Below are 21,220 nucleotides of genomic sequence, written 5' to 3'. Positions count from 1 at the left end.
GGTTTAAACCATTTTTTAAAGTACAAACAAGAAAAACTTTAAAGCTAAAAATCACCAATCATGTGCCCTTCATGGTACGTTTCCACTTACCTCAAACCATCTGCGTTAAATGATTCCCACTGGCAAGAGCCCTAACGGAACCTCCACAAAATGAAATGAAATCTTTCAGGTTTACGTCCCATGCTTATGCCGTAGAGACTAAAGGAGACGATGATGATGAGAAACGAATGACATGGTGGATAAAGAAAGTAGGAGAAAACGCGATAACCGAGATCAGCGAAACACTAATTGGAAAATATTGTTTCACTAACCCGACAGATTCTTACAATTCTGTGATTTGAATCTAAAAGGGTTTTTTTTTTTTTTGCAAAATTTCTAGAATTTCTGACATTGGTCGTTTTGGTTCAAGCCACAGAATTATTTTTTGGAGTTAATACAATATTCTCCGAATATTTTGAAGAATCTAATATATTCCGCATACCTAATAGCAGTTAAAGTATATACTCGAATATCTTTTTGGTACTTATTCATTTTACGGAAAGATTTCGTAAAATTTACAGAAATATGACACAGTGTAGAGAAGCTGAATTCTATGTTTACAAGTGGAGCGTTACTAGTATGAAACCATGACAAGTAATATTGAAACTCGTATCATAAAAAAAAAAAAAACTCACTTTTTCAGTATTCTTTCTTTAGCGTATACCCACCATCACTGATACGCCTGCTCCCTTTGGACGCACCTGCACTGCGGCGTGGGCTCACCAGCTTCGCCCTATACTGACTCGGTTAGATAACATTCGTGCTTTTAAGTGGCCACCTAGGACAAGTTTTTTTCCCACTGTAGATTCATTCCATAATCCGAAAGTTGTATTTATACGCAAATCGTAAAAGAATAGTGTTTTTTTAAACAATTTCTTCGGGTGGCCCCTTGAATTTTACCTCTACCATGTGAGATATTTTCATGTCGTTCAGTGCAAAATTTAGGGGTCAGTAAGAAGTAAATTAGGGAAAATTATACAAGAGTTGGATTTTTAGATATGGCAACAGTGCTATACATATACTTGGGAACAAAGCAATCCATTATAATTCCCACGAACGGTTAGTTAGATGCCACCCTCCCTCATAGCACATGAACTCGCCTGCCCTCCCCTTCATGCGCGCGCAGCGCCAGCAGTTAGAGGGCAGTTCGGAGTGAGTGCTTGTGGATTACAGTCACGCAGCCTGAGTGCTCGCGGAATACAGTCATATTTACGAAGCAAGGTCAGAGGAGCTGGTTGAAAATTGAATGCGCTAAAGGTAGGAACGCAAAACAGTGCTACGAAGTATTGCAAGATGTTTGTAGTGCAAGTGCATTACCATACCGTACAGTAGCAAGGTGGATCAAAGCATTTAATGATGGACGACAAAATGTCACAGGCATGTCTCGCTCCGGCCATCCTCCTGCAAGTAAAAAAGATGTGAAGAACGCGAACGCGTTAGTGAGAGCGAATCGGAACGCCACGATTCGTCAATTGGCAAATTATACAGGACTAGCTCATTCAACTGTGCTGAAAATTCTGAAGAAGAACCTGGGATTGCGTAAAATAGCCTCAAGGTGTGTTCCACATGATCTGACAGAACAACACAAGTGAGCTGCGATATGATGCCGCTCAAACACACTTGGAGCCGTATGAACGTGAAGTTGAGGCCTTCTTACGGCGGATCATTCCTATTGATGAGACCTGGGCTAGAGCGTGTGATCACAGCTGAAACGGCAATCAAACGAAAGGCATCATCCCGGGTCACTGAGCAAAACAACAGTTCAGAATACCCCAACCAATGTGAAAGCTATGCTCATCATTGCATACGACTGGGATGGTGTAATCATAAACTATACCATCCGCCAAGAACACCCCATTAGTGCAGATTACTACTGCATTTTTTTTTTTTTTGCAAAACAATCTGCAAGCAGCTGTAAGATGAAAACGACGCCACTTCCTGTCGAACTTACTCATCGTTCTGCATGACAATGCAAGGGCACATTCGGCAGGTGCGGTCACTGATTTGTTGCATCGTTGGGGCTGGGAAGTGCTGTATCACCCCCCGTATTCTCCAGATTTAAGCCCTTGTTACTACGACCTCTTCCCGAAGATGAAAAAACAACTTCGTGGAACACACTTCCATACAGTTGATGATCTCCGGGGGACCGATCACTCCATCTGCACTCTCCAGAGATTAGGCACTGCCAACGGCATCCAGTGGCTTCCACATTGCTGGAAAAGAGTGATTCATAATGCTGGTGGTTACATCGAGTGCCTGTAAAACTTAGAACCTTGTAAGTACTCTACTTCTCAAGATATACTGTTCTTGCCATTACTAAAAATCCAACCCTTGTATTTCTTCAATAACTAATTCGAGTGGTGTCCCAAATGTAAACTTTCACGCTTTTATTAACGTATTTCTCAGGTAATATCGATCTCACAGGTAAGAATTTCCATATTTGAATCCCATATGAAAACTTATTTCAAAATTATGCTTTATATTTCGGATAACATTAAGTATCTCCCCCAAATCCATCGACGGCTCCGGTACTGTGACTTAGAGTGAGCTCTTCTTAACTACCTGCTGTGCTTCTGCTCTGGCTCGGTTAGATAGCATTCGTGCTTTTTAGTGGCTACCTAGTACAAATTGGTTCTTGTTTTATGCACCGTAATTTCTATGCAATACGTTCACACTGAATTTATATTCATGACTACATTACAGTTACAAATAACGAATGGTAACTGCTACCAAATGAGCCAGAGCCAATACAAAGTGATCTGGGGAAGAAACTAAACAATACTCCTTATTTCTTCCTTTTATTTTAGATTTTGAGCATTTGTAAACTGTAACTAACTAACTAACTCTATAGCTTATGGAACCCGGAGGTTCAATCCCGCTTTCACAAAAGCCCTCCACCGACTTCTATCCTCAGCCAATTGGATCCAGTTTCTACTTTGTATTCCTATCTCTGTGAGGTCCATCTTAATATTGTCCTTCCATCTGCGCCTAGGTCTTCCTAATGGTCGTTTTCCGATTGGTCTTCCAGTGAAGACTTTGGAAGCGTTTCTACTTTCTTCCATTCTAGCTACATGACCTGCCCACCTAAGCCTCCTAGACCTGACGACCCTAACAATGTTGGGTAAACCGTATAAATTGTGTAGTTCCTCGTTATGAAGTTTCCGCCATTCCCCATTCCTGTTCCTCTTGGGTACGAATATTCGCCTCAGGATCTTCTTCTCAAATACTTTCAGTCTATGTTCTTCCCTCAGAGTAAGTGACCATGTTTCCCAACCATACAGAACAACAGGCATGATTATCGTTTTATATATTTTAAGCTTGAAATTCCTCGACAGAATTCGCGACGCGAAGTTAAATAACAATGGCGACAATGCATGTCCTTGTTTCAGGCCATTTTCGACGTGAAAGCTCGTGGACAAAAATTTTCCTACCCGGACTTTACTTTGGGATTCATTTAAACATATTTTAATTAATCTAATTAGCTTTCTCGGTATTCCAAGTTCCGTAAGAACGTTGGATAATGTTTCTCTCCTAACCGAGTCGTACGCTTTTCTAAAATCAATAAATAGTTGATGTACCGGGGTATTGTATTCCCACTTTTTTTCGAGTATTTGGCGAATGGTAAATATTTGGTCGATAGTTGATCGATTTCGTTTAAATCTGCACTGATAATCTCCAATAATTTCATCTGCGTATGGGGTCAATCTTGCTAATAGAATATTTGATAGAATTTTATAGGATGTTGACAGAAGAGAAACGCCTCGATAATTATTTATTACAGTCAGTTTTATCGCCTTTGTTGTTCCTTGATTCTTTCCACTCTTGTGGCAATTCTTCCTTGTACCAGATAAGGAGAATGAGATTGTGTATCTTGTTCCACAATTTTTCGCCTCTAGCTAAAATTAACTCAGTTGGAATTTCATCTGCACCCGGAGATTTGTGTTTCTTTAATTTCTTTATAGCTTTTTCTAGTTCTATTCTGTTAGGTTCTGGAATATACGGCTCTGCGGTGTGTATCTCCTTTTCTTCACGCACATTAGTTTTTGGCTGCGTGTCCAGCAAATCGTCAAAGAAGTCTTTCTATCTATAGGATGCTATCCGTATCAGTGAGGACCGTCCCTACAGCTTTTTTTATTATATAAGCACGAGGTTGATAGCCTTTCTCAAATTCGTTGATTCCCTTATACATGTCCCGAATGTTTTTATTTTTACTGTTATCTTCAAGTTCCTTAATTTTAGCTTTCAAAAAATCACGTTTCTTTGTTCTAAAAGTTTTGGAAGTTTCCCGCCTGATATCTGCGAAATTTTGTGTAGTTATTTCATTCGGATTTTGTAGCCAGCGTAATTTTACCAGCTGTAAACTGTGAATGCACTAGTTTATTTTGCAAATTTCTGGCGTTAGTGTCACTTTTTTTACCTCCTTTCGGAAGTTTCTAGTGGGGGAATAGGAAATGCACCAACCCTTGCCCCAATAATTTTGCTCCCTGACCTACCGTCGTCAATAGAACTTCCCCACTTCATTTGTATATAAAGGCCTATTTGTTACGCCAAATTTACGGCCACTAAAATAATAATCAATACATATTACATTACAGTAAAGTAATATATACAGAACAGGAGGGGCAATTGCCGCCCCAAGAGTTTGAGGAATACATATACTTTAATCGATTGTCTACTAATATACTAGTACAAACTTGAAAGTCTTATGTCGGCGGTGCTCTTGCCCTCCTCAAGCGAAGTCTGAAATGACGCCCCTGATTCTGTGCTGCTAAATAGTCAGTTTTATTTGTCACTTACGTACGCTCAAAATACTCAAGATTACCCAGAAGTCAAATCGATACACGTGACTTTGTAACTAAACACACTGGTCAGGAAAGCAAATCTTTACCAAATCACTTAAGATTTGGAAATGAAATGAAATGAAATCTTTGAGTTTTACGTCCCACGGTTATGCCGGTTAGGGTAAAGGAGACGGTGATGATGAGTGATGAATGAAATGGTGGAATGAAGAAAGTGGGAGGAAACGGGAGAACCCCGAGAAAACCCACGCACACGGTGTTTGTCCACCACAAAGTCAACTTGGCTCACTTAAGATTTGGTTGGTATAACCAAATTAAGCAAGATTTGGTTGGTATAACCAAATTAACCAACCAAATGTTCTGACCAAAAAATATAATGTTCATGACCATACACGTTTGGTATAAATGAGCAAATTTTGGTTAAACTAACCAAATAAAGTGACCAAATGCCCTTACTAAACAAATTTGGTATTCCTGAACAAGTCATTTTTTTAATGCATTGGTATGATTTCCATACTACTAAAAATGTCTTTCTTAGTGTTGCTATTTTCATAAATACCAGATATATACCAGGTGAATGGAACGAAATTTATATTGCACATTCCTTACAAGACTAAGGAAATACTAGGGGTCTACAGTTCCAGAACCTGCACAATATTTCTAACGCTTATATGTCAGTACGGAATAAAGGGCCCACACAGGCACGTAGTCATTATTTCGTGAAGGGGGAAGGGGGTCCGTGACATGAAATACTGTGTTCATCACACCAGGCGCTCGATCATTTTAAACTATTTTACTGGAACATATATTGGTTCGTTTATACAGGATTTCGTAACGAGGGGGAGGGGCGTGACATAAAATTCTGAAGGCCCAGGAACTTGGTCAATCTGAAATACTTTATTATCAACATATATTGGTTTGTTAGGATAATAAAATGAGGATATGTTGGCAAGTATTTTAATAACAAACTATGAAGAAATCTCGAGTAAAATAATAATAATAATAATAATAATAATAATAATAATAATAATAATAATAATAATAATAATAATAAATGTATTGAAGAAGATTTTACAATATTTACGTCCTTCCTCTGTTTATTCAAATATAACAATTTTCCTTTCATTATGACCTCAACTATTTTAAAAAGTACATATTCAATACTATAAAAATTGTATAATCAATAATGTCTTGTAAACTATTTTAATTTATCTGCGTTCATTTCTCTGTTGAATCAAATGCTAACAGAACTTTCTTTCCACATAAATTTTTGTTTTTATTATTCCGTCAGCTACTGTCGGTTCCAAAGGACAGGTTAAAGGAGCAGTAGAAAATTGTTCTTGAAATAACATGATTTATACTGCAAGGATGTAATGACGAAAAATTATGATAAAAATGTCCACGCTGTTACACAACGGCAGTATGCTTTCGGAAGCTTGAAATCTCCCTGACTAGTAGCAGAAATTCCGAGAATTCTGTAACTTTTCTAGAAATTTCAAATTCCCTGACTCTTCCAGGATATCCCATTCACCTCACCACCATATATTGCAAATAATACAAATCTCCTCATAAGAAAGAGTAACCAAATGCTTCCGGTAGTTTTTTATTTTTATTTTTAACGTTAATCCTTCTTTTTCTCATTTCATTGTTTCATCCTTCCTTATTTTTTTTCATTTCTGGTCTCGAAGGGGGACGGGGTGCGGACCCCCGGACCCCCCTCCCCCTTGGCTACGTGCCTGGCCCACATAATGTAATCATGATTCCGTGCATTTTTACACGGTCCAGTTTCACACGATGCCCATTATCGAACAATTTCGCACGATCCTGTTTATCACACTAATCATTCTGCAGGTGTCGTGCATTTTCACACGGTCCACCTGTCAATCACGTGATTCATTACGTCAAGCACGTTTCAACTCTAGTGTTTTTGGAAATTGATATCGTTTCTACAAATCGACTTTCAAGGCATTCTGCGGCTAAGTTGGTCAAAGGCTGTATTTTCGGAAATTAATGTATATCAACAATAAAGTTATTCTCAACAATAAAGAATAAAATAAACATTTTGTTAATGAAATCGGAGCTCATTGCTTAAAAGATAGGGAGGTAAATAAACTTTTAATTTGTGATTCTTCTTTTCCTGTTCTTGCTTAGTTCACTGTAGGTGCGTAGCAAGAATCCTATGTTTTGATTACGAGGGTTTGAACCAGTTCTAAGTAACAGCGTTTTCTGACAGGAAGTTTAAGAGTTGCAGCAAGTATTTTTCTCAATTGTACCCCATATATGCAGATATAGGAAGTACACGTGATAACACGTTGGTTATACCAGTCTTGTATGCATTGCTGCCAGATAAAACAGAGCAAAAATACAAGCAACTGTTTACATTCCTTAAAATGTGATCTGGCCAGAACGAATCCCGAGTGCTGAAAATGGATTTTGAGCTTGTTGCAATGCATTGCATGCGGTGTTTCCTAATTCACAGGTTTCCGGCTGCCATTGCCATTTCAGCCAGAGCATCTGACGGAAGATTTAGAGTATAGGCCTCGTCGAAGAATACTTCCACAGTGAAGGTGTACGCCATCATGTTCGTATGTGCAGTGCATTAGCATTATAATACCGGCAAGCAGGATCGATGAAAGTTGGCTCATCGTCATGGTGGACTGTCCATCTGGCTAGAAAATCGAGCACTTCAACGATTATATTATTGACCAATAGATGGACAATCCAAACATCTGAAGAGAAATATGGAACTGCAGTGGTCAAAGGCACAGAACAAACAATCCAGTGGAGGGTTGACTAAAAACTGCAACATATCGAAGAATATACCATATGTCTTGAAGCTTGCAAATGTACTAAAAGTAGATGCGTTCTAGTTTCCATGCTTTTGCGAACAGAGCATAAATTACAATGTGGATAACCGTAGAAAATCAACCTACAACCGTCATGATGATTGGTGTAATTAGTTCTGGAAAAGCCAGGAAATGGTGAAGACAGTAAAAAAATGCTTAAGAAGCTTGAGCTATCTCCAAAAGCTGGAATAATGAACTATGAATTGTACAAAATAGATTGACTATGACGATGTGCTGAAGTATGAAGGTTCCATCTTAACGATTTGCTGTTCGCTCGGAAAATACCAAGATGACAAGGTTCTTTTTCGAACCGCGTTGGAGTATGGAGCTGATGTGTCCTACACAAGTCATAACGTTTTTCTGTACTCTTTAACGGACACATTCTTCTTTGAGTTTTGAACTTCCTGACTGAATTCTCTTATGTGATCCTTATTTTATTCTTTATTTAAATTTATCTTCTATTCCTAATTATTTTAATTTTTGATTATTCTTTTTTCTGTTTTTATTTCATTTTATTTGCTATTCTTTTTAGCTTCATCTATTTCAATTTGAAATACTTTTTTGTTATTTATTCCAATTTCTCAACGTTTATGTTATTATTTTTCTCTTCTTCTTTACCATAACTTTTATTTGCTCATTTTTGTGTGTGTTGTTCTTAGTTATTTTAGTTTCCGGTTATTTTCTTTATTATTCTTTTTGTGAAACATTTTCTAAGCTCTCCATTTCTAGTATTAATTGCAATTGTTCGTATTTATTTTAACTTGTATTTACTCCTGTTTTGTTCTTACTTAGTTCACATTTGTTCTGTGTTCTCCCTCCCCCTATAGTGAAAGCGATTACAAAATAACTCACGTGATTGACAGGTGGACCGTGTGAAAATGCACGACACCTGCAGAATGATTAATCCGATAAACAAGACCGTGCGAAATTGCTCGATAATGGGTATCGTGTGAAACTGCACCGTGCGAAAATGCACGACACCGTAATCATGGCATCAGATCCGCAGGACTTTCAATATGCTCCTAAGGAGTTACTTATCACGCCACTTCTCAGCGAGCCCGTAAGCTTTCGACACTGCTTACTGCAGAACCAAGATAAACAAGGTGCCGACCAAACATATCCCACACTGTTCAATTGGGGACCCTCGTAACTTGATGAAAATTTTATATTCCAAGGTAAAATGTGACCGGGCATTGCTCTGGTGAAATATAGTGGAGAGTTGCCTGAAGGAAGGACATGATCTTGACCTTTGCAACTTCCCTTTGTAGTAGTTATGCTATCCTGAATGTGTAGCAACTCAGTTCGCTTGTTGTACCCAATGGCGTGCAACACCATCACACCTCCAGAAGATTCTCTTCTGTTCATTGAGAGGGTCGTGGTGGCTCAGTGGTAGAGCGTTCATCTCTGGTGCATGGAGTCATTGGTTCGATCCCAACTCGCGCCAAGTGAACTTTGTGGTGAACAAATACCGTGTGTGTGGGTTTTCTCGGGGTTCTCCCGTTTCCTTCTACTTTCTTCATTCCACCATTTCATCCATTTCTCATCATCACCGTCTCCCTTAGCCTAGCCGGCATAATCGTGGGACGTAAAACTTACAGATTTCATTTAATTTTCTTTTGTTCATTACTTCCACACATTCATCACTGCTGCAGCGCACCATGTACACACACGATATGAGAACCCGCCTTCCCCTAGACCGACTCTGAGATAATGTTTGGTAGAGGTACAGGAGTGTAATTTATTGTTCAGGGGGCAATAGTATAGTAACATACTGTCGTATTTGAGGATCTTCAAAAGAGAATATTTTTATAATTACAAATGTTATAGAGAAGTATAAAATGAGGTGGATATGTTATCTCATGGTAGAAACAATTAACTTTTATTGTAATTTGTAGGAAAATGTTCATGCTTGCATAAACTCTGTTTCATAACCTAACAGAACTTACATCACTAGCAATATTTGCGTAAGTTGACAAGAATCTCTTCTTAGGAAAATATTAATGAGTAGACGTAGTTAAGCCTCAAATGCAGATATGTGAATCCTTATTTATAGTTTAAAATACTATGCTGTCTTATTATAGATTGTAAACTTCATACATCCATCGACGGAACTTCAACCGATTTTTACAGTTTTTTTGCTTCTTACGCGCGTTTCCCTATCAATGTGATGGGGAGTACTGGTTGCATAATACGTTTATCGGAAACTACTTCATTGTGGACAACCGAAGACAAAGCAATATTGGAATTTCACATTAAGCCTGGTTCCGTGTGTGTCGTTCAGACGTCAACCAATCAGCAACGAAGGGATAGCAACGACGATGATGACGATGATTGTGATTGGAAGAATGTAGATGGAGACGAATTAATTTCCGAAGACATCTGGAGGCCTTTGTGGGTAGTAGCTATAGGTTATCAAATTCAGGTAAGAGTGAAATGTTTTAATGTTTTCCATTATTAAAAGGTTTGGCAGTATTGTTTTCAATTTATGTGGTCAATGTTCATTCTTTCAGTACTGTTCTACTGAACGAATTGCATAGCTAAAATACCTCCATCAATATCTTGTAAATTCTGCTAATATATATGTGTATATTCAATAACATATAAAACTGCTGAGAATCAGCAAATGCCAATGTGTTTAATGCGTAAAATTTCCAGTAAATATATTTCTGACTTAATTATAATATGAAAGTTTTGAATAAGATGTCTTTGAACCTAATTTAATATTGTTAATATATTTCTTTCAATTCATCTAATTATTTAATTACGAACACAAAACTTTATTGATATTAAGTTGCAACAAAAGTTTAGGATTCCTTGTTGTGCTGTATAGTTGCGAAATATAGTCGCTTACTCTGTGGGAAGAACGCTGACTAAAAGTATTTGAGAACAAGATCCTGAGACGAATATTCGGTCTCAAGAGAAACGAGAATGGCGGAAACTTCGTAACGAGGAATTGCATGATTTTTACCGTTTACCAAACATTGTTAGGGTCATCAAGTCTAGGAGGCTCAGGTGGGCAGGTCTTGTAGCCAGAATGGAAGAAAGTAGGAATCCTTTCGGTTCCTACTTTCGAAGTTTTAATTGGAAATCCAACTGGAAGACGATCATTAGGAAGATCTAGGCGCAAATGGGAGGACAATATTAAGATGTATCTCGCAAAAATGGAGGCACAACGTAGAAACTGAATCCAATTGGCTAAAGACAGAAGTCAATGGAGAGCTTCTGTGTAGGCGGCATTGAACTTTAGGGTTCCATAGGCCATGGAGTTAGTTAGAGTTACCGGTAGTTAGAGAATCCGTAGTTACTGATACGAACCACCGGGTACAATACGATTGACATCCCGAGGGTCGGGAGCTGTATGCCCAAGAGATCAATTTAGTAATATTTAAAAATGATAATTACAAACTTGACTTAATGGAATTAAAACTCAAAAGGAGTTCCATCTTATGTTTCAAAGGCTATTGGAGATGTTTTTATCTACCCATTATGACTGTTCATAACTTAATTTTAAAAGTACAAACTTTATTAGGGGCTTGCAAGCTAACGACATTATGCATGTAGCGAATTTCTGTTCACAATATTGAAATAGATAGACTCTCTTTTATCAAAAGATTTTCATTGCGTAAAAACTGCTATATTAGTAAATTTAAAACAGACTATTATCAACGAATTACCAGAAGTGTGTACCAGACGTGTATTATGCGTTCCAGAATCGACCATCTATGCATTCAATTTATATGGATTTTAGTCAAGCTTATCATAAAATGTATTTCAATTTCGGATATAAGACTAAGGTATAAAGATATAAAACTCAAATTCAGATATAAAATTCAGATATTTTGTGAAATGAATTTTCTGATTTTGAATTTTTAGGTTGTTTCTTGAGTTTATTTCAATCTTACCTTTAGAAACCATAGCATGTATGGGGCATATAACCAGTTTCAGTCATCTGAATATGAAATTACTTCAGTGGTGTCACGGGGTTCAAACACGGTCTATTATTTTTCATATGCAGCAATCTTGCTCATAACACATGGCCATTCACTTCTTTCTAAGAGATTTTCTACTCATAACCATAGCCACAATGAAAATTGCATCAAAAATTTTCAAAAAGATGTGATGTCTCTATTGATACAAATACTTCTGAAATATGAGTCAGATCTTTTCAAACCAGATTAAAGAGATCACCAGGCTACTTGACAACTCTATGTGCGAACAATTTATATATATAGGGTGGCCTAAAAGTAAGTATATACCCCTGCATTGATCAAGCATAACATTCTAGCTTATAGATTTATTTTCTTCGGCTGTTATGTATATATAAAGGCCTATACACATTCATGACTATAAACTGACTAACAATACCAGTATCTCCTAACAATTTGGAGATAACTTAATAACGTTCTATAAATATTTCATATATTTAAAATAGTGTATATCCAAAAAAAAACAAGTTTCATTATTAGAAACACAAGTCATTTCAAACAAAAAAACAAAACTTAACAATATTAGATAATAATATAATAAAGTAACGAAACGCTACTTCGTTAACGAAAATATAACTTTCGTTTTTTATCATTTCAACGAAATTTTCGTACATACAAAGATATCTAGGTATATATAGATCCATAATATTGCATTTTTTTTTCGAAAATGTCATATATTATTAAAATTGAAGAAGGGAGTTAAATTTACCTCTCATTACGAAAAAAAATCCCGCTCGCTATTGACAAATTTTGGCTCTGAGTACTGAAGATTCTGTGAAAACTTCAAACAAAATGAAGATCATATTTAATTAACAACAATTCTTTTTATGAAAGTTATCATGAAATACTTTTGAATTGGTAGGTGGATAAATTCATTTTTCATTCCTGACTAAATTTAACACCATACAGTGGGATAATTGAGAAGTCTAGAAGAAACAGTGTCCGTAAATATGAAATTACATGAAATTTTTACTAGCATCCTTGCTACAAATTACGATTTGGTATTATTAACAGAAACCTGGCTAAATAACTATGTATACAACAATGAGTTTATTGATGATAGGTATAATATTTTTAGGCAATATAGATCTGAAAGAATGGGTGGCGGTTCGTTAATTGCAGTGTCCAAGAAATGTTAAGTAAAATAAATTAAGATAAAGTGGAACATGTGCAAACTGTTTGTGTTAAGATAACACTAGGCATGAGTTCATTTATTATAATTGCAGCATATTTTCTACCAAAATCTAAAATTTATACGTACTATATTTTTTAACAGTTTCGAGGATGTTCTACATTTTCAATCTAACAATATAATTATAATGGTGGATTTTAACGTACCTTCAATATTAGATTCAAGTTATAATTTCATGGAAAGATGTGCAGCTCTATTTAATTTTCTATTTTTGTTTAATTTACAATCAGTTAATAACGTAAAAAATAAAAATGGGAGAACACTTGACTAAATATAAACAAATTTATCTAAATGTAATATCTATCGAAGTGATTATTCTTTAGTTACAGAAGACACATCATCCTCCATGATTGTTTGAGTTACCTATTTTTATTAAAATATCACATGTTAATTGTAACGCTATTTCTGCGTATAATTATTGTAAAGCTGATTTCTATAATTTATACAGACTTACAGAATGCGGATTGGGAACGAATATGTGTCTACAAAAACCTAAATTATGTTCTATGTTACTTTTATACAATATTGAATGAGGCATTAAAAATTAATGTTCCTAAAAAAAATTATATAATAAACGATCCTATCCAAGTTGGTTTACTCCTGAAATAATAAAACTTTTAAAGGAGAAACAATTTTATAGAAAAAGAAAAGAAATTTTGCTTTACAATTACAGAAAATTTGTTGAGTTACGTAAGAAATTGAAAAGTATGATCAATCAATCATACAAATCATTTGTACACTCATGTCCAAAATTATTGTCGCATGTCTATAAATATGTTGTTGTAGGAATATAATTTGATAACGAATTCGCTCGGTATTTCTTATAATGTTAGTATGTGTATAATCGGCAAAGACATGTATGTGGTAAATTTCAAGTGGAAAGAGCAGTAAATAAGAACAATAAAACGGAAATAAAACTTTCTTGTCCATTTAGCAACATTTTGTTTTACTCATTCTAATTTTGTATTTATAATTCTTTTCCTATGAAATTTACCACAAATATACATTTCCCAATTATACACATAGTATCAGTATTAAAAGTGCCCTGCAAAATCATTATCAATTTATATTCTTACAAGAAGACAGTTATAGATATGCGACAATCATTTTGGACATGAGTGTACATAAATTAGAAAATAATATCCAAGAAGATCCCAAATCATTTTGAAATTTCATTAATAACATAAAAAGAAACAATAGGACCGTACACGAAATGATACAGGAAGGCCAAATTATACACTCTAATAAGACAATTGCCGACAAATTTGCAGAACGCTTTGAGCATGTATATTGCTCGAATTAATCTTCTTATGAGATACCTGGAGAGACATGTAATGAAATATTATATTCTTTTGATATTAGCGAAATAAGTGAAAACAAGTATAAAGAATCAATAAGAAAGTTAAAATCAAGTAAATCCACGGGTTTTGATGAGATTCCTACAAATGTATTTAAAGGTTGCGCTTAATTGCTTTCCATGCCTCTATGTTACTTATGCAACCTCATATAAAAACCTAAAATGTATCCATAGAATTGGAAAATAAGTAAAATAACACCGATATTTAAATCTGGTAATCGATATGAGAAAAAAATATCCACCAATATCTCTTGCATCAGCACCTTCAAAATATTTGAACAAATCATATATACCTGGTAAATGAATATTTATTTATGTAAAACCATTTATATCCATCTTTCAGCATAGTTTTTACTCAAATTGGAGTACAACTACAAACTTAGTGACTTTTGCTCAATACCTTCTTGATTCATTTAATGAAGGTCTTTCGGTGGACATAATTTATACAGACTTTAGTAAAGCGTTTGATAAAATAGATCATGCAATTTTACTTCAAAAGTTATCAAATGTTGGCTTATCCTTTTGCTTATTAAAGCTAATATATTCTTACCTGAATGGTCGTAAACAATATGTCTTGTATAAAGATGTAAAATCATTTACTTTTGAAGTAAGATCTGGCATACCTCAGGGCTCTAATTTAGGACCATTATTTTTTTTCTATTATTCATAAATGATTTGCCACGTGTTGTTAAGTTTTCAAAGTGTCTTTTATTTACCGATGACGTTAAGTTATACAAGAAAATAACGAATTACTCTGATTGTTTAGAGTTACAGGATGGTTTAAATAAATGTTCTGATTGGTCTCTAAGAAATAAGCTACATTTTAATATTAGCAAATGTTTTGCAATCACATACTCCAGGCAACATACTCTTGTCAACTTCGAATATACAATTAATAATACAGTAATTACCAGAACAGCTACTAAAAGACTTAGGCATATTACTAGATAGTAAACTAAACTTCAAGGCACATATAGGAAAATGCGTTAACGAATCACACAGAAGTCTTGACTTTTCACTGAGGATTCAAAAGATCTAACAAACTACAGAACTTTAATAACTTTATTTAATATGCTTATTAGAAGTAAGTTGGAGTATGTTTCTGAAGTATGGAATCTCTTTTACCAATGTTATGTCAAGAAAATCGAGAGAGAGTTCAAAATAAGGACTTACGGCATCTGTATTATAAGAAGCACAAAAAGTTCTCGTACAAAGAAAATATTTCATATAGAAGTCTGATTAACGAGTTTAAATGTGATAAGTTAATTGTTAGAAGGAAAATTGCAGACCAGATGTTTCTGTTCGAAATGGTAAATGGAATATTTGATAACGGGGAATGTTTACAATAATTGAGGTTTGATGCTAGGAGAACTAATTTACGAACTAGGCAAATGCTTTATCGAAAAAAATCAAATTCAATTGTACATCTGAACTCACCACTAGTGAGAATTACAAAAGATTATAACTAGAGAAGGTAAAAATATAGATTTCTCGATGTCACGTAATATGTTTATTTCTCAATTTATATATATATATATATATATATATATATATATATATATATATATATATATATATATATATATATATATATATATATATATATATATATATATATATATATTCTATGTATTTAATATGTAGAGCTTTACTTCAGTTGTATGTGTGTGTTGTGGACATATAAGTTTTGTTGCATTTCTCTTTATTGATTGATTGTATTACAGTTGTTTCTCTTATTCTTTTTATTTTTGTATTGATATTTATTTCAATTGTTGCAATCCCTATTGTGAAAGGAACAATAGCTCTGTTATAGGTGAATGATAAATAAATAAATAAATATTACATCAAAATCATTTCTTTCTTTTCCGAAAATTATCATAAAATACGCATAAATGTCTTCTCATTCTCGACCGACTTTAATTCCGAGCAGTAGAAATCAACTATATGGTTTAATAGAGTTATCGTGGAATAAATACTCTTAGACGAATGAACCGATAAATATACAGATGGGAACTAACTCGAATGGTAGAAGTTTGCTTCAACCAGAAAATTTTCTTAACATTGTACTGCCACATTAATATTAAGTTGAATGAAAATTAGGATGTATTTAATATAGTTTGTACAGTATTACATGTTGTACTGTGTAATATTTTAAACTTGAAACCGTAGGTTGTACGAGGAGGATATATTGTTGCCTCTGCAAATGTTACGAAAGCTATGCCGTTTGTCAGTGTCGTGGCCATAAGGACAGGAAGACAAATACAATGGACTCTCGGATGCGATCCTGGTATGTTTCTAATCAGAACTATACAATTTTATTTTAGTCAATATTCAATTATGTTTTCGAGTTACAAAATAAAAACTACGTTAGTTTCATCACATGGTTAATGTGTATAGTATAGCCCTACAAAAAGTTTTTTTTTTCAATGCACTATAGTCTATATCAGCGTTTCCCAACCTTTTCCAACTTGCAGCACACAACGTGTGAAATTTGAATTCTCGCGGAATACTCATAAATATTATTATTATTATTATTATTATTATTATTATTATTATTATTATTATTATTATTATTATTATTATTATTATTATTTGTAAATATAATATACCATGGTATTTTTTCTGTGATTACTAATCTCCATCTCACAAAGAAGAAAGGTCGAGCACTGTTTTTCCCAATTGTAAATCATTATGCTTATTTTTCATTCTAATTCAAAAATAGAAAAAAAAATGGAATGAAATATAGGACTCAGATGTTTAAAAATGCACTTTCTTTTTCGAAAACTGTATCCAACCTTTCACTAAGAAGGAAAATCACTAAATAACGAACGAACAAGCAAATCTTTTTTTACTTTTTAGACATAAATGTAGGAGTATGCATGTTTGCTTTGTCGAATGGGTTGAATGGTACTTTAAAATTTCAAGTTACGAAATAGTCTGCGACAATAAAGAAGCAATAATGGTCATAACAATGATAACAAATACTTTTTTTTACAACATTAAAAATGCACAGAAAAGTAACACAGTATGAACTTATATTTTATTAACATGCTTAGTATACGTTACAATTTTTATATAATGTATGAAGATTAGAATTGTTCAAAATATTAGTAATGTAATATTTTTTCAATAACAATTATTGAAAGTTACAACTGTTTAATAATAACATATGAAAGTTACAATTTTTTGAAAAAAAATGAATAGAACAAGTTGGTGCACGAAGCAAAATTAATGTGGAACTATCCGTCAATTGTGGACGAATAATTGATAAACATACTCTCATATTGTGTCGTGGAGTTGTAACCTGTTGTTATATTTGACTGTATTCATTGCAGAAAATCCTGCTTTACTTAAGCAGGATCTTGAAAAGGAAATGAGAGCTTTCAAAGCCTTTGTAGAAATAACTGAATATTCTGTCCGGAGAGAAATCCAGAATAATGCCATGTCTTGTTGTGAGTGCTGGAGCTTCAAACCTCGGTCATTCCTTATATCAACCAATTCGCTTTCTTCCTGGACATTTAATTCCGCTAACTGTAGGACAGAATGCGCAAAGAGGTTCCTCAGATAGTAATGAAGGTACATTCATGTCCACAATGATTGTCGCATATCTATAACTGTCTTCTTGTAAGAATATAATTTGATAATGATTTTGTAGGATACTTTTAATACTGATACTATGTGTATAATCAGGAAAAATATATTTGTGGTAAATTTCATAGAAAAAGGATTATAAATACGAAAATTAGAATGAGTGAAACAAAATGTTGCTAAATGGACAAGAAAGTTTTATTTCCGTTTTATTGTTCTTATTTACTTCTCTTTTGACATGAAATTTATCACATACATGTCTTTGCCGATTATACACATACTAACATTATAAGAAATGCCGGGCGAATTCGTTATCAAATTATATTTCTACAACAACATTATTTATAGACATGCGACAATAATTTTGGACATGAGAGTACAATAATATATTACAATTACAGTATTTTTTTCTATTGGAGAGGTTTATAGTAATGTGAAATACAAATGTATAATTTTTCCTGTCTTTCAATTTTGTTGCCACATAATTAATAATTTTGTTTCGATTTTCTCGCGGCACAGCGGTTGGGAAACACTGGTCTCTATTGTAAACTTAATATTTCATACGAGCTTCCCGTGGTTGTATGGTTAGCGTATGCGTATTTGTGCGGGAGACCTTGGTTCGATTCGCGCTAGGAGCACATGAAGTTTGGATCCCACGTTTAGCTGTAAGTCCACGTCTGATCTAGATTTAGTACTGAAAGAGACACTAAACTTGAAACTGACCCAGCAATATGACATACAGCTTTAAAGTGTATATTAAACTATGCGTTATTGCTCCCTCATAGATGCAATGTTTAATAATAGTCATGAAATGAAATGTTAACATTTTACTGTTAGGCCCTTAAGGAATGTCACAGGTTGTTAATAAAAGTGAAAGATCTTGAGAGGATAATTCGTGGAATGTGATGTGGAGGAAATGGAAGAAACTTGAGAAAATTCACGTTGTTGTCCACCAAAAACCCACATAATCTGGAATTGAACGAAAGATTCCTAGTCCCTGGGGTGAGCTCTCTACCACTGGTCCACCGTGCCCTCAGTAAAAATTCATGACTGATACGAAAGTTATATTTAATGCCTTAATGAAGTACTTATGATTTTGAAATAATGCTTCATTAATTGTTTAATACGTATTAGCTAATCCTACCGCACCGTTTGCACCCTAAACTATTAAGTAAGCCTTGGGCATTCGTGCGTCCGGGATAAACTTAATACGTTGAACAATCCTGACAAAGCAAGGCCTCGAAAAATTAAAAAGAAAAAAAGAAAGAAAGGATATTTCTGAGCTAGTTTATTATTGCATTATACTGGTAATACTTGAATAAAGTTGCTATTGATAATAATTCCAAAACTTTTTGTGGGCTGCGTGTTAAGTTTCCTTTTAGGTAATAAAATGTTCACATTTTTAGAATGTAAAATATGGAAGAGTTTAATCTTGTTTCCTCATTAAACACAGGGTATATCAAAAGTCCGGTCCCATAGCCGAACTCTATTACGAGTAACGATATGAAAAATGGAAATGGAAGAAAGTGGTTGGGAATAGGTGGTTTTCCCGTAATACTGTAATACTGTACAAGTTTTACGTGCCCCTACGTTCTGTTCGAACCGCCTGCTAAACTGGAAACGTTAGTTTTATATTTAATAGTGTGAACCCGTTAGGGCTGGTACGATTGATAAAATCCATAATTTTAGATTAAAAACTATCTATTTCCACAATTTTCCATTCTTTCGTATCTTTTCGTTCCTTTACGGAATTGGCCTATGAACCTGGACTTTTGATACACCCGGTATAGCTATATTTCTTAATTTCAATATAAGGCTAACATATATTATAGATATCATGTAATGGTAAATGATTTCAAAATTGGATTTTGACATTTTTTTAAACGTATTACTAGTTACTATTAGTTTTTTTTAACCTATTAGTATTGATACGTATTACTAGTGTTCGAAAAATGTTCTTTCAATGATTCTGAAAACCTAGCCAGATAATAATAAAGATCTAACTTGATACATACACTGGGAGAAACAAACGTATGTGGCTACATACAAACGTAGGTTATATGTGTAAATCCTGTAGTTTTTGGACTTAACGTACAGCAAGCGTATAACTGAAAAAGTATTATATGTACTTTCCGTACAAGTGTTCCGAATAAACGTACTTTCCGTACGAACGAAAGAACTGTACATAGGAGGTTAGGATCACACATATAGATGGAAGTATGTAATATACGAAAGACTGTTAGATATCATACATCTAGCATCTAAGCATAGCATATGTGGGAAAAGTATATAGCATATAGATAACATACGCTCCGTAGAGATTTCTGCAGTAAACATAAAGATTCCGTATATTTGTACAATATACCGCTGTCCAGATAACGGACTTTTCTCAGTATAGGCCTACATATTTTGGTCTTAAATCACCTAGACGTCAGATTCGTATTGACAACCTGGCACGTGGGATTTATATATATATATATATATATATATATATATATATATATATATATATATATATATATATATATATATATATATATATATATATATATATATATATATTCAGCTCTCTGCATTAGAAAAGGAATTAATGTTAAATGTAAAACCGCCAAGCTTCTTTTTAACAAAATGCACACTTATATATTATACATAATCACTAAGTTCTACTCATTAACAGCTTAAAATCAACTGGAAGATCAAATTCGTTACCGCTTAATCAACCATTTAAACAAAATTACATTAACTTAATACCTATTAAAGAAAATAGCAATCCTTTTCCGGTTGTTGCAGAAACGGTATCAAAGAACTGCATTGCAGCACTACACAGGAAAAAGGAAGTGCATCATGTATTATGGCTTGTTCTGGCAAGAACGATTCAAAACTTAACAACAACATTAGTACTATTTGCATAATCTTAAAAATTCAGCTTTGTGAAATGGTAACTATTCCGAGTTAAAGATAAGCATTGTAGCTTACACTCCTTTTACGCGAGTGTGCAATTGTATTTTGCAAATATCCAGGAACTTGCCATATTTAGAACAGTAATGAACTAAACGTGTCTTTGGTGGTAAAAAAAAAAAAAAAAAAAAAAAGCTCCACTGACGTGAAACTGTGACTTCATTTAAAAATCGATTGTCTCTACTTAATAAACCTTTGCGTAATAAACAACGGAAAATGTTAAATGTGGTTGACGCTTTAGAAAGAGTAATAATAATTACCTCTGTAATAAATGTAACAAAACAAGTGCAATTGTTTATTCAGAGCTATAAGGTATTTTGGTGCTAGCCTGAGAGTTAGTGTCTTTTGTGAAATAGCAGAACGTAATTTCGCTGTAGAGTTGTCAACCCCAGAGACGAAAATGATCGATAATCGTCTTTAAAAAGTATTGCTTATTAAAAAAAAAAACTGAAATT

At 34.1% G+C, this 21,220-nt stretch overlaps 1 protein-coding gene across 2 annotated transcripts in view; it reads right to left on the bottom strand.

Moving 5' to 3' along the window:
* The window catches only part of LOC145668885 (carboxypeptidase Q-like), a 96,486-nt gene extending 75,847 nt beyond the window's left edge, over positions 1-20,639 (bottom strand). For both annotated transcript variants that reach the window (XM_081737145.1, XM_081737146.1), the window contains exon 1: positions 20,559-20,639. In XM_081737145.1, the coding sequence (XP_081593271.1) occupies positions 20,559-20,619 (61 nt within the window). In that variant the 5' untranslated portion in view covers positions 20,620-20,639. The remainder of the gene's footprint in view (positions 1-20,558) is intronic.
* Between the last annotated feature and the right edge of the window lie 581 nt (positions 20,640-21,220).

The sequence above is a fragment of the Thermobia domestica genome, chromosome 13, assembly GCF_964235325.1.
Source record: "Thermobia domestica chromosome 13, izTheDome1.hap1.1, whole genome shotgun sequence".
In the NCBI taxonomy this organism is placed as follows: domain Eukaryota; kingdom Metazoa; phylum Arthropoda; class Insecta; order Zygentoma; family Lepismatidae; genus Thermobia; species Thermobia domestica.
Note: the sequence above shows the minus strand (reverse complement) of the source record. Positions and strands in the feature narration are given on the sequence as shown.